This window comes from Myotis lucifugus, unplaced genomic scaffold (genome assembly GCF_000147115.1).
Source record: "Myotis lucifugus unplaced genomic scaffold, Myoluc2.0 scaffold_3, whole genome shotgun sequence".
Classification (NCBI taxonomy): Eukaryota; Metazoa; Chordata; class Mammalia; order Chiroptera; family Vespertilionidae; genus Myotis; species Myotis lucifugus.
In genome coordinates this window covers 12043038-12058084 of record NW_005871051.1, presented here as the reverse complement: position 1 = coordinate 12058084, position 15047 = coordinate 12043038, and the positions used below count along the sequence as shown (strand labels likewise).

General features: G+C 37.6%; 1 protein-coding gene across 6 annotated transcripts in view; it reads right to left on the bottom strand.

The window, feature by feature from the left end:
- MAP2 (microtubule associated protein 2) overlaps positions 1 to 15047 on the bottom strand; it is a 234166-nt gene that overhangs the window by 33548 nt on the left and 185571 nt on the right. For all 6 annotated transcript variants that reach the window (XM_023760810.1, XM_023760821.1, XM_023760830.1 and 3 more), the window contains 2 exons: positions 12425 to 12538; positions 10128 to 10205 (listed from right to left, as the gene is read on the bottom strand). In XM_023760810.1, the coding sequence (XP_023616578.1) occupies positions 10128 to 10205; positions 12425 to 12538 (192 nt within the window). The remainder of the gene's footprint in view (positions 1 to 10127; positions 10206 to 12424; positions 12539 to 15047) is intronic.

The following is a 15047-nucleotide window of genomic DNA, read 5'->3' as shown; positions in this document are numbered from 1 at the left end:
CAACCAAGCTGCCCCAGGGAACCTGTGCAAGCCGCACCCTCCGCTCGGCAAGCCTAGGTCATGGGTTTGGGGATCGTGAGAAGACTCGGCAATGTAATAGCATTGGAAAGGCATCAGGTTGGTAAGCTGCTGGAGAGATCATTTGCAACAAGACACATGCAAATCCTAAGACAGACACACCTTCCCTGGCAGAGGAAGGGGTTTTTACTTCTGGAGACACCTCCGTGACCTCTTTTATACTTTTCTCCTGCGGGGCCCCTGCTGGGGCGCTCTCTTCGGGAACTACATGGGTCTCCAGACTAGATTCCACTTGGCCCTCACTGAGGCCCTTGGGTTGGTCTGAGACCTTGGCAGCCCCACACTCTTTCCCAGGAAGAGTGGCAGGTTTCTCTTCCTCAGCCACTGGACCCTCTAGCGCTTCTTCTTCTTAGGGATGAAAAAGATGTTGACGTCATGACCACAGAACAATGCACACAACAACAGAAATATTATTCAAGACACACTTTCAGCTCAGGAGGATTTCTTTTACCATTTGGATGAGCAATTTACTATTCTAATGCAATGTATACTAATTAGTGCTTGGAAAACTTAGGTATAATCTGCTAATAAGGATGCCTTTTAAAGTCTCATTAAAAGGCTATTTATCTTAAAATTTGAGAGCTGAAATGGCTTTACTGCTCTATTACCACTTAGTGGAAATGGCAGTGAGTTGCACACATGTGAGAAGCTTGCTGGAAGGAAGAGATGGTGCTACCAGATAACAGATGGTTATGAAAAGATAGATGCACTGATGTACTGAAAAATAAAAAAAAAACACTTTACACTCGTTAGACATGTGCTGTTTTCTCCAATGCAAGAAGTCCCTACATATGAATTTCTGATTACTTTATTTAAAACATGCAAACTTTGCTAAAGAACTCTGGGAATAAAAAAAGCTTTGGTCTCAAAATAAGATCCAATCAATTACCTTTACAGCTTTATCATGAAGTCCACCAAAACTATTTAAAATATAATGTATTTAATAGTTTTTCAATGGTGAAAGACTGCCTAACTCAAATTATTTTACCTTCACTACATCATATGATATTAGAGAATATAAAAACTTTAAAACAGTAAGTAAAATATTTTGAAAAACAAGGCTCAGGGACAAGTTCAACCTATTAAGAAAAGTCTGCCTCTGGGACACAACTGGTTTCGTAACACTAAACCTGAAATGTTCGTAATGTGGTTCATGCATAGTTCCCCTTGACACTGAATAGGAAAGACAATGTGCTTGCCATCTATAAAGTGTTATTTCTGCAATTCAAAGCCACCAAGGAAAGATAACTGAGTGGCGACCAAACTGCCAAAATATCTCCCCAAAAGGTGTGTATCACATGCAAAAATGTTAACAATTAAAATATAAAAACAAATGTATGAAAGGCATGAGTTATTGTGCTTCAAATGGCAGTAAAATAAATCTGATTTTACCACTTAAGAAATTAGAGGAAATATATACAAGCTGTTTTGTAGTTTGCTAATAAAAAATTCTTATTAAGAATTCCTCTGAAACAATTATACATTGTTTAAATGGCCCTGTGAGAAAGACATAGATAGAAAAGGAGTTTTCTTTTTTGAGAAATATTAAAGCCCTTGGAGTTGGGGGCAGGAGAGAATGACTTCATCTATTCCTCACATTTAGCATGCAGACACTTTCATTTTCATAATTTAGCTATGGGAGTAACATTTAAAAATTCAGACTCTAATTTACTAAGGCAATTTTATAATGCATTAGAATTAGAGATTTTAATTACAGCTAAAAGACTTTCAATATAGCTGCTAATGTCACCTTATCGAATACAGCCTAATCAAGTTAATTTACATGTTTTCCAAATCCATGTAAATTTTTAGCCTTCCATTTTATGATTTTGTATAAATCATGTTTGTTTTCCACTCCACATGTTCCTTATTCAAAAATTCACATAGTTTTATTAATTGTCTTAATTTACACTATCAGAAGAACTTAGTTTCACTGAGTAGAGATTGTAGTTCTCCATCAGAATGTCTGAGTCATTGGTGCTTTTTGTTTCTTTCTCTTGGAAGAAGTTTATTATCAGGAACATAGTCGGTGAGCTTATCCCCACTGCCTTGGAACTATTTAACCTCCCATTAAGTACTGTCCCATCCTATATAATAAAAGGCTAATATGCAAATCGACCGAATGGTGGAATGACCGGTTGCTATGACACACACTGACCACCAGGGGGCAGACGCTCAACACAGGAGCTGCGCCCTGGTGTTCAGTGTGCTTCCACAGGGGGAGCACCGCTCATCCAGAAGCCAGGCTCATGGCTGGCAAGCGCAGCGGGGAGCGGGCCTAAGCCATCATTCGGACATTCCCCGAGGAGAGGGCACAGGCTGGGCTGAGCACCCCCCGCCCCCACCCAGTGCATGAATTTCATGCACTGGGTCTCTAGTATAACATAAACTCTTCACTTAAGCAAGGTATTCTTGCCTATTTGAAAATAATCTCTTCACCTAAACGAAAATGTTTTAGCTCTAATTATTTTTTCTTTACAAAACTTAGTTAGAATGAGACACATTGCGGCTCACTGCTCATGGCATAGCCAATTATAAACTAGGGTCTTCCATCTTCATAAAGCTGGAATGACAAAGGCTGTGGATCTTTTCCTTCACTTTAGTTCTACTGATGTGAGCCCAGATTTAGTCACCTGGAAGAGCCTCTGTAGTTTCTGCAGTTAATTAAATGATGTGGAGAAATACATTTATTCCATAACATTTATTCTGCCTTATACAGAAACTATCATATTAACAAGGCACTAAAAAAGATGGCTATTTATAACTGGTCTGTCTATCCAAGGAAGAAAAATTATATTCAGGGTCATCTTCTCTTGTTTGCATACAAGAATATATTCTTCCCCGAATGATTTATTTGCAAGGAGCAAAAGGCAGTCATATTTTAATTAAACCTTTTTGGATTCCTCCCTTTCTGCCCCCCACTTTTTGGCTTCCTTTTTAGAAGTAACGATACAGAAAAAGGAAGTTCTCACATGCCTCAAGTAAGGTTTCTTTTATATAAATTATTGAGGCCTTTGGATGGATATAAGCTATATAGGGACTTCACTTTCATATGGAAAAAACAGGCTCCTGTCCCTCCCACCCCACATATAAAAGCACACTTAATATAATGCATGTAGTCAAAGCCGTGGGCTGGGGAGGAGGAGCAGAAGGGGACCATGCTTGGTTCACCTTTCTCCTGGCCTAAGTGGGCCTCTGCACTCTGCGCGGGGACACTGGGGAGCACACTAGAGGTAGTCCACTGTGAGCTGAACAAAGGATGCTCATAGTACTCCTCATCGGAATTGGAAGGGTCATCCTCAGGCACAGACACCGAGATGGAGGGGACAAGGAGTCTACGCCTCTTCCCGCTGGTGGCAGGTTCGTGGCTGGGGAACCTGTGGAGAGGACCCACTTGATCCTCAGCCCCTTCATCTACAAACAGACACACAGGAAGAAACTGCAGGGAGAACTGGACAAGACAGACACGAGATCAGACAGACAGACAACACCTGCACAAGGACACAAAGGGCCACGGAAGCAGCACAGCGGAGAAGGATTAGCAAGACCAAGCTGATGGGATGGGAGACGGTGAATGTTTCACGCTTCAGGAGCCACTGAATCGAAACTATCCCTCAAATAATCTTGTAATTGATCTAATGAATCAAATGCACTGACACCCTGCTGCATAACAGACCTTATCTATACATTCCCCTCCAACAAGTCAGAATAAGCACGGAAACATTGGCATAGACACAAAGCATTACAAAACAAATGCATGCTTTGGAAGATATTCTTTCAAGTAGATTAATTTCTCTTGTGTTTATATCAATTTATTTATAAGTAAAAAAAAAGAAGGTAGTTAAGATCTTTTTGATGATGGGGGGAAATAGTCCTGTTTGAAGCACAACCTTAATTATCTGGGATGCTCACATAGTTAGCATTTTTGTTAAATTTAATTTTTAGTTTCCGATTTTAACCAGAAAGTAATGTTTAATTTCAATCTTGTTAAGAAAAATCTACAATGCATTATTTTTCTTCCCTGCCTGGCTAAGAAAAGCGCAGTCAGCATGGTTTTCTCTTTGGATGCTAAGTCCTAGAGGCATCCTTTTGAACATCTCATTTGCATGTCATTGAAAGTTTAGGGTTTTAAGAAAGCCCCTAATATTCTAAACTTGTTTTTGTGCTTTATTTCTCTTCTGAAAGCTCAACAGAGATATAATTAGCTGAGACTTTCTACAGGGAGGACTTCAGATTCATCAAGACTTTTCTCCATGCAGTTTCATTTGTACTACTGGCTCTTGGCTGTTTTCCTATTTCAACCTCCTCATTACATATTTCTCAGTTAAATGATAAGGAATTGCTCTCATCTCTGACCTTTCCTGTGTCTTGGCTTAGAAAGATGCATTATTTAAATATATTTCCTTAGATATACAGGGGTAGATTGGTCGGCTTCACATGTGGATTCATGTATATTTTAATGAGCTTCAAGGATGATGACAATGAACAATACTTGGCTTCGGATGTGGTGTAGACACTGCATCTCAGACCTGTGTGTCAGATTACTAAATTTGCTAATCACTATTTATTGACTTATATAGAGAATAATTTTAAAATTTCATAATTTTTAACAATAAGAACTGTATGGTTTCTATTCCTAAATTTAAGCATGCAGAATTAGAGCATTAATTTGAAAAGGTACTGTACTTTTAAGGCAGTAACTTATTTTCAGCAACTAGGTGCTGACAACTGGAAATAAGTCTGAAATCATCAGGATACTAAAATAACGTTTTGGGGAGAGAATACTTCTAATCTTTTTGAACACATTATTTACTGACTGCCCTGTGGAAGTTGTTTCTGGATGGGTGCTCAGAACTTTCTCATCCATGATGCTTATTCTATCATGGGATGGCAGAAGCCTAAAATTACATCTGATATTCTTAGTTTAACTCGGCACGATTTCTCAGCCGAGCAAATAATTGGCTCTAACTTGTTCTACAACACTGGCTGAATCGTGAGGCCTGGGCTTGTCATGTGTCCCACCCATTCACATTTCCCCCAGTGACTCTCCGAGGCTGTAAACTCCCCAGATACCCTCGTTACCTCTAAAACTTCCAGTATGTTCAACACATTGTAAGACCGATCAACAAGTGAAAATGTCATATTCACCTCTCTGCTGTTCACATTTGTTTTCTGGGGAGTAGAGCAGACTGCAGTATAAAACTAAAGAATTTAAAGCTGAGTTCTGGTAGTATAAGACACTACTCCTTGGATTGGTTTAAGCCTTTTGAAGATTTTGACCTCCTCTTTCTTGTTGCTGTTGCTCTTTTTGAAAGTGAACATGTGAAAACAACCCAGTCTTACTTTAGATCTCTAACATTTCAGAGGAACAGTATTGTCTTTCTGAAAACGTTGACTCTAGTCAGAGAACAACAAAAGCAGCAACAACTGTAAGGGCTGCCGTGGAAAAGTAGCTTCCCTGTAGTGTTTGTCTGGACCTGAGCCAGGCAACTTCATAAAGAACATCTGGCCAAGTCCAGTTCTCTCCTGGTACTATGAGCTGTCTGTACTCCAAGTCTCTGTTTAGGACCCAGGAGCCTGATATCCATCTACTTTACAAGTCCCAGAGGTGTGTCAGGGATGTGATGCTTAGAGGACCATGACCAGCAAACAGTGCACGTGGTTCCAATGATAGTGACAGAAGACAATAGATCCTCATTTGCTATGGAATTGTGTGTGGCAGGTGCTCTCGGTTCATACCTAATGGAGGTGGGATACATAATAATTATAAATAAATGAATTATTTATTTGAGAGTAATTTGAAAAAAATAAAGGAAATTAGTCCAATAGTTTATAACAAATAATTTTTAAAAAACACCTCTGAAGGAAAATCAGGTTGTTTTCATAGTCCCACACTAAGAACCTAGATGAGAAACAGCTTTAGGGATGCAATGGGGCTGTGGCTGGAGGGAATGGGATTTGGATTTGAATTCTGGATAAGCCATCCACCGGCCATGACATCCTGGGCAAGAAGTGGGAGTGAGTACTATCTCTCCCTGTGGGTTGCTAGGAGGAGTAAAGGAGAGGATATCTGAGAGTGTGCCAAGCACAATGCTGGACTCCATACATGTTAGCATCTATCAGTGCACTCAGGCAGATGGCCATGGACCTCTGCTGGTTACTTTCATCTGACATCAAAGCTAGACTTGAGAGATTTATGAAAGAGTAAACTCACTTCATAACAGTTAATTTTGCTGTTTAAGGTCAGAACTGAATGCCTTCTTTTATTATAAGTTCACATGCTTTTGGGGACACTTCCCTTGCCGCAAAAGATTCTATTTCATTTTAATACTGTGATATTTGAAAGAACAGGGTAGCCTTATGAACCTGTAGTGTTACATGGCTCTTATTCAGAACGCTAAACTTCTAATGGTTTCAGTGGAGGGATCTATTTTTTCTTAATTTGCTTTCATACAATCTATTTTTTAAGAAAAGCATTTGAAAATTTATATTGGGTTAAATAAGGTTTGCCATGTTAAACCCAAACTTAGTATGTCAGCTCCCTTGGGAATAAATGAGAAGTCACTTTTATAAGAGACTGAGTCTCACGGGGTCTCTGTGACTCAGTAGTTTTAGTCTGTCTTGGCATCACATCTTCTGCCCCACAGCCAGTGGCTGCAGGTGGCTGGCCCCAGGTGCATTGTTCTCTGTCACTTCTAAGCCCTTCCCATTCTGCAAGCTTTTGACTGAGGACGCCTCCATTTGCCAATTGGGTTTGCTGCCCCAGAATGATATGGCGGGAAAGCTTTCAGATTAGCAATTATAATATTGCCACATCATTGACATAGGAAAAATCACCCTAGACTTCTGCAGCAAACCGAAGAGGTCAGAAAGATTCCTGGTTCTGTTTTCTGATGATTCCATTGTTCTCGCACGGGCTTCCAAATTCCAAATAACAACCATTATGGTTAGGCCAAAAAGAAAAAGATTAATTTGAAAACATCCTACCTAGCTTAGTATTCATTTTACTATACCTGCGTTTCCTTTCTAAGTGTGACCGTTGTTTAATTTTTTCATCAAAATCCCTTTAAATGTTTCCCAGAATAAGCACATGTTCTGGAAATTATTAATATTACATTGATTATAATAAATAAATACTCATAAATGACAGTAACAAACATATTATTTTTAGTGGAAGGTTTCATGATCCCCCTTTGGCAAAGAACAGCATTTAAAATGTTTGATAATTAATAAAAAGCATATTTTCCAAAATTATTGAACTCAATTGAATCCAAGAGTTCTTGCATTTGTAAAAGGAGATTGGGCTGTGGCAGTCACTGTGCCCTTAGATTACAGTTGTTTTGAGGGTGCGTCAAAAAGTTTAAAAAAACTCTAGCAAAAACCTCACTTGTTCCATTTCCACTGGACCTGCTATGAGCAATACATTAACTGAATTTTGGCTGGGCCTTTACAAAACCAATTGGTTTGACAATTTGAAGAGTTGAATCCTATCTTGTGGCTTGTCACTAATTTATTTTCTGATAAACAAACTTTAAAAAGTGTTTAGACATACTTTAAGAGTGGTTAAAAAGAAAAGAGAGGGGATAGTTTAATTGTCCAAACCATGTATCTTTCACATATTTAAAGTGAGAATACTACTTGGTCTTTTAAATTAATTAGGTAAAGCTTGTAAAATGCATACTTTAAAAATATAACTCAATAAAAAGGAGACATATGTACTACTCTTTGTAATATTTTAAGCAATAAAACAAAATTAAAAATATATATATAACTCAAAAATGGTTATCCTAAAGCAAATCATTAGGACTTCGTATAGCTCAATATTTTTTGAAAATGTTTAATAAGAATATGTTTGGAAATGTTCAGAATAAAATATCTTTGAATTGCTTTCAATAGGAAGTGGTAAGTTGACATTTTCTTAGTATATATTGAAACAGCCTGGGGAAAGCAATACTGAAATATAAGGGAGGGTTATACTCTGGATAGTGACACCTAAGTTACTAAAATGTAAATGCAATTCTACATTTTATTTATATTTCATTATATTCATTATAACCCTTCCCAACTTGAAAGGCACACCAGGTGAATCCCCAGATGGATGGAGACCCTAGGCCCCTTTCTGTTCCAACTCCCATATGGGAGTAAGAAGATTAATTATGTGATCTCAGCAGACTTGGAGCCATACCCCTCTCTGGGTTAAAAGGATTCTCTGACACCTGAAAGGCTGTGAGTAGGGGGCTCAGAAACATTTTCAATTACCTGAGGGAGGTACTATCATAACTGTATTCAGAGTGAAATCCAGGCCCCTCAACCCAGTTGGCTGCTGCTTACTCTCAAATTCTTCACTACTCTGCCTGCTTTTCACTCACCATTAGCCGTGAAACTCCTTCAGTTCCTAGAACACATCATGCCCTTGCCCACCTAAATGCCCTTGCATATCCTGGCCTCTCTGCCCAAAATGCCCCTTCCCTCCACCTTTGCTTGACCAAAACTTATTCAAGCTTCTAGGCTCCGCTTCTTAACTGTCCCTTACCATACAATAAACTAAGATTCCTCTTATTCCATTGTAAAAGTCCCTGTTCTTTTCCTTCCTGGTACTAATCCAATTCAAAATTATGTGTCAGCTTATTTATTGGATTTCTGTTCTTTCCATCAGACAGTGTGCTTCCTACAAACGGGGATCATGTCTGTTCTGTTCACTACACCCAGAATTTGAAGAGAACTGCATGCATTGTAGGGTCTCCATAAATATCTGCTCAATGAATGGATAAACATAAGGCAAAAAAATCGTTCAAATCTATGAATTAAAAGATCAAATCACATTTTCAGAGAATTAATTATCAGTGGCTTTTATGAAACTAATTATATGTACTGATCAAAATCCCCAAATTTTCTTGTATTTATTAAAGTAATTTAGTTTGTTTAACAATATTTCAGGCAGTAAGTTTGAAAAAAGTCTTCAGTTTAAGAAACAAAAAAGTTTTGGTCTATAAATCTGTGACAAAAGTAAATTATATTTATTAATCATTTGTAGTTTAGTAATTTAGGAAAATCTGAGGAAATCAAAGAATATTTTATTTGAATCTAATTACAAATTATAAAAAGACAATGAGTCCTTTGTGATGTTTCTATTTCTAACATAATAAAATGATCTCTAAGAGGGACAACAAAAGGAAAAATAAATGAAGAAATAAATGAGTAAAATGCATTAGTATTAAATTTCTGATTTTAGTATATGAAAACTAAATTATATTAATAATTGAGCTGTAGCTTTCCTTTGCTTTCTCCCATAACTCAAACAATACACAAAAGTTAACTGACCTAAGAACCAATAATAGTTTGCTTTTAAAAGATGCCATTCATCTCAGATTCTGAATGAATATTCTTCAAAGGCATCCCTCTGTTTTTATCAATGAGAATTCAAAAGCTGACATGGCTTTTCAGGTTGAATAAATTACATAAATAGATTCATGGACAATAACAGGTCTCAGCAGGAAAGAAGCCATGATCTCAGCTTCCAGTTCATTGCTCTCTGCATCAGCTTCACTCATTAACTTCTTTATTTATTCATGAACATTTACTGAGAGTTTGCAACAGCCCAGGTCCTGGGGAAGACCTTGGCAATGTTCAGCAAAACAGACAATTCCTAACAACACTTCCATAAGGAAGTGCTGAGTTCATCAATATATATTTTTTTGTCTAGTCACTTGTAAGATAAAATTATATCATTATTGTCAAAACATTCTATATTAAGTGAACTGGTTCTCTGTAGTTATTCTAGCAACTTAAGCACAAAGTTATCATTTCCTTCATCAAGCATCTTTTTCCTTTTTTGTTTACCATATTCCTCCACTTCTGATTTTACGTAGATAAATGATTATACATTTGTTTATTAAAGTCTTTGTTTCCTCTTGACTATTTGAAACAGAGAGCTCCCAAGCTGGGTCACAGACTAGCTTATACTAAAGTCCAGTGCTTATGGATTGATGGATTGATGTTTATTTACCCTTTACCAAAAGATAAACCTGAAACAGTCCCATAGTCCTTACCTTCCTCCACGGCGACAGTTCTTTCTGAGGCTGGTGATGGAGGTGGAGAAGGAGGCAGATTAGCTGTCTCTTCAGCTGCTAAAGATCAAACAATGAAAAAATGAGATACGACAATTAATTCTTTTAGGCAGCAGATGTGTGGGCAGTTCTTCCATCTATAAAAAGTCCTTGCTATGACATTCCAGGAAAGACTCAATAGTAAGTTGCACTTGACTTATTTTTAGCTCCATTACCTGATTCACACATTTTTGAAAACCTAAAAAGAAAGAAGAGCATTTAATATTTAAAAGTAATCATTTTGTCTTCTCCATAAAAATGGATTATAGATACCTGCTAAAGGTCCATCATTAATCCCATTAATTTGTGTCTGCCTGTTTAATTAATAAAATATTTCATCCTGGCCCTAATCTACTATATATTCAAACACACATGGGCAGGCATTTTAGTTTACATTTGGCTTGATGGACTGAAAAAATATTAGAATTCTTTATTGTTCAACAAGGTAACACTGTTCAACTTCTAGATCAATGTTACCTTGATTATTCACAGTTATTTTAGATAATGTATTTTCTAAATGGCATTTTGTCCGCTGAGTCTAATACCGAAACCCATCATCTGCATGTACTTTCAGAAAAGAAAAATGAAGTGGTCATAGCCAGAGGCAACCTTCAGACAGAAACATGTTCCAGTGGGAGCTGAGTAATCTTCTGTCCTTGGCATTTTACATGAAGAAGGACCAAAGAGAAAGGTTCTGAAAGCTGTAATTCATTTACAGTTAACGCTAAGTTTCCTCAAGACACTTTATGACCACTCTTATGAAGGTAAGTGATTTCAAAAGGACATATTCATCAGTCAAGGCCAGTGGTAAGATCTACTCTAAAGATTATGTAAATTTTTATTTCATAAAGCAGTTAGCAGAGGCAGCAATGGGATGGCAGGTGACTCTTCGGCTCCTTGACCTGTGGACCTTTCCATGGCATACTTTAAGGTTTCAGGTTGAAAAGGAAAAGGTGAGGGTTTCTCTTATTTCAAGCAACAGAAGTGAACCACAGACAAAAAAGGTCAATGTTTTAGATAACCGTTCCCTCTCAGTTTTAGGAGACAAACAATAGATAAAGAACATTTGATTGTAACTAATGAGAATATTTTAAATTATGATTCTGGGAAAGCGGACTTTTGATTGCTTAATTTTTAATAGACAATTGAGAAATCACTGATCAGAAAATCAAATATTAAGGATACATTAGACTGTAAGAGGAAAAAAGGTTATGTTCTATTTTTAGGCTTTAAAAAACATACCTTTCTATGGATTACATCTATGTACTTATAAAATAAACCTACCAGTTGAACCTGAGAAGTTTCCTTTCTTGTGTCTCAGCATATCTATCTATCTATCTATCTATCTATCATCTATCAATCACCTATCTATATTTATGGAGAGTAGGGGCCATAAGCCCATGGCTGAGAGTGTTTTGTTGGCAAGCACCATCACATTACTTGTTTGGCCCTGAAAGGCATTTGACTTGTGACCAAAGGAGAGAGAAATGCCATCTGAGTGTCCTTAAATGAACCAAGTGAAGACCAGTATCTTACATGGGACACAAAGAATTGAATTCTAACAAAGCTCTGGCCATAGGTTTTATGTAGCTGGTTCAGGGAGAACAAAAAGAAGACTATAGTATATAGACAATCATTTACCAAAACCCACAAAAGGGAAACAATTATATATAATTAAAGCATTAGTGCCGTGGTCGGCAAACTGCGGCTTGCGAGCCACATGCGACTCTTTGGCCCCTTGAGTGTGGCTCTTTCACAAAATACCACGTGCGGGAGCGCACGTACAGTGTGATTGAAACTTCGTGGCCAATGTGCAGAAGTCGGTATTTTGTGGAAGAGCCACACTCAAGGGGCCAAAGAGCCGCATGTGGCTCGCAAGTTGCGGTTTGCCAAGCCGCAGTTTGCCAACCCCTGCATTAGTGCATTTTCCTTATGAATGGGGGCGATGAGATAAAGGTGCATTGGCTTTATTTTTATAGTAATTATCTCATGTGGTCTAGAAATGAAAAATTAAAAATAACTTAGGGGAAAAGTCTAACTATAAGCTTATCAAGCCTAAAGACTACTCAAATACCGCAATGACCTTGTTGCGAAAGGTGAAAATACCGTAGTCCCAGTGCACCCCAACAGAGGTTTCTGATGAATGAAGTACGAGATATGGCCTCTCTTTGAACATGAAGACTTGATCTGTGACCAGGGAACAGCAGACACAGCCCCTGGTCTGAGGTTTTCTCATTTACCTAAAGGCAGGGCTGCAGGCTGATCTTTATGTTGAGCTTCTTTCTCTTGTTCGCCTTTCAGAACTGCTACAGCCTCAGCCGTGACTACTTGAACTATCCTTGCAGACACCTCCTCTGTAATAAAGAGCAAAAAATAAAATAAAATAAAATGGTGAAATGTCCAAAACAGGTAGCAAAGAGGGAAAGTAAGTAATACAGTCAATTAGAATTTCATTTCCTTTGTCTTTCTCCCCCAAAAGTACAATAAAATGTATTAAATTGCAGAAAAAATACAAATACATATATTGTAACCATAAAAAGGAAAAGAAAAAGGAGAAAGTAAAAGGAATTGGTAGTATAAGCAAAATAAACACAGAATGAAAGAAAAATAAGTAATAGGTATGGCAGTTTATTTTTTAAAAGCTGTTGACATAGACAGAAAAAAATGTAATGTTTTTGTACCTAGAAAAACAAATTTAAAGAGAAGAGAGAATTCATTTTGGATTTAACTTAAAATATGTTTTTTAGTTTTGTTACGGTTTTTTAGAAAAGTATCATTATAATAAGTTTCTATGCTGATCTACATAAATACCATGATTTAAAACCTAACAAAGATGCCTCAAAATATGAATTTGTGATTAAACAGGATCAATGCACATAAGACCAATTCAGAAAAACCTGAGAAGATAAAGTTTGAATGAAATACATGGAAATGATATATAAGAGCTACTACTTTTCTACATAGCAGATGTCTTAAAGATCTTTAAACATCTGTTGTGTAGACATTGTTGGTATGTACCAGTACAAGGCTGGATTTTTAAAATGGACCCTTTGCGTTTTCATCAGGACCAGCTGTGATTCGGTGAGTAGTAGCTCTTATATATCATTTCTACGTATTTCATTAGATCTTTAAGGTCTATGATATATACCTACCTAGTCAGTACAAAAGTTTCATTAAAAAGGGGGAAGGCTTGGTCAATAAAATGATCAGTCTGTGAGAACCTTATAACCAGTATTTGAATATTAACTGGTTATTTTTTTATCAATAGTGTCATTCTGGTCATGAGACAGTAATACAAAAACATCTCAGGACATAGCTGTAAAGTCAAGTCACCTAAGTAAAATGAAAGACAACTTGGGAATAATCTGTTACGTGATCTGCCTAAAAATCGGTTGGAAGAAAAACATTAAAAGAAACTTTTTAAAAACAATTCATCTTATAACATCTAATAAATGTTATTAATTTTAGGCTGATATAAAATAAAGGATTTAAAGATATAACCCAGGGAACAGATGATAACAGGTCATCATTATATAGATAAACATCTGCAGGTTAAAAAGTAGAGTCTGTTTTAAAAACTTCAAAAACCAGTATCAAAGCAGACTTCAATAGATAAATTGAATTCTTGTAAGAAATAATAGTTTTTCTTTGTATTGGGGAAATATATTGGTGGAAAGATAAACAGGAGCCAAATAGGTATAAGAAACAAACTGAGACCTGCTCTCATCCACAGAAACCGACTTGATAATACACACACAAAAAATACCATGCTAATCTACTTACATTTCACCTAAGTAATCTATACTAATAATAGAGGGATATGCAAATTGTCCGGGATGCCATCACAGTAACAGTAACGACTGAACAGCAGGCTGGCAGGCTGCGTGGGGTGACAAGGCCGGCAGGGGGTTAGTGAGAGACGACCAATGACTGAACAGCAGGCTATGTGGGGCAACCAGGCCAGCAGGGGTGGCAGTAAGGGGTGACCATGCTGGTGGGGGGGCAATAAGAGGCAACCAGGCCGGTGGGGGGGCAGTTAGGGGCAACCAGGTCATCTGCGGGGGCAGTTGGGGGTGACCAGGCCAGCACTAGGGGGCAGTTGGGGGTGACCAGGCCAGCGGGGGGTCAGTAAGTGACAATCTCTCTGACCTTCAGATTCCTCATGCTAAGGGGAATAAAAGTGGCATTCATATTTTAATGTGCTGTGACAATTAAATGAAATAATGTATATTAAATGCTTATTTAAATTACATAACACTGTTTTAATCACTCTTGCTGTCTTGCCAATGTCTAAGTCTATGATCATTGTTTGATTGATATGTCGATAAAAACTTAAAAACTTTTGTCATCCATTGAGACGATTCTGTCATTTTTCCCAGTGAGTACTTCCTTGCCTGAATGTTGGGTCACTGCCTCACAGACAATATATCAGGCTCATGCCACTTATTATTTAAACAAAAGTGATCTAGTAAATGTGACTCTATGGTTGTACCATCCTATCCAGCATTTCTAACTATTGCAGTGCTCTGGTTTTTCTATGATGCTGATTCATGCTATGCTCTTCTAGTCACAGTATCTTTACTTACATCAGAAATTTTAAGACAGTCTGAGGCCTGGTTTTTAGCACATATTTTAGTTTATTTATTTTGTTATATTAATTTATAGACATTGTGTGGTTGATTTATAACCAAGCAATGCAGTTGTAACTTTCTCAGTGGCCCTGAAAACGTCAACTTGCTTCAGAGCCATCTACGACACTGTTGGTACACACAGAGGCTGGAACCTGAAAGTGGACCCTCTGTGTTTTCATCAGGACCAGCTGTGATTCGGTGAGCAAGCAAAGGCTCAGCAATTACACTATGA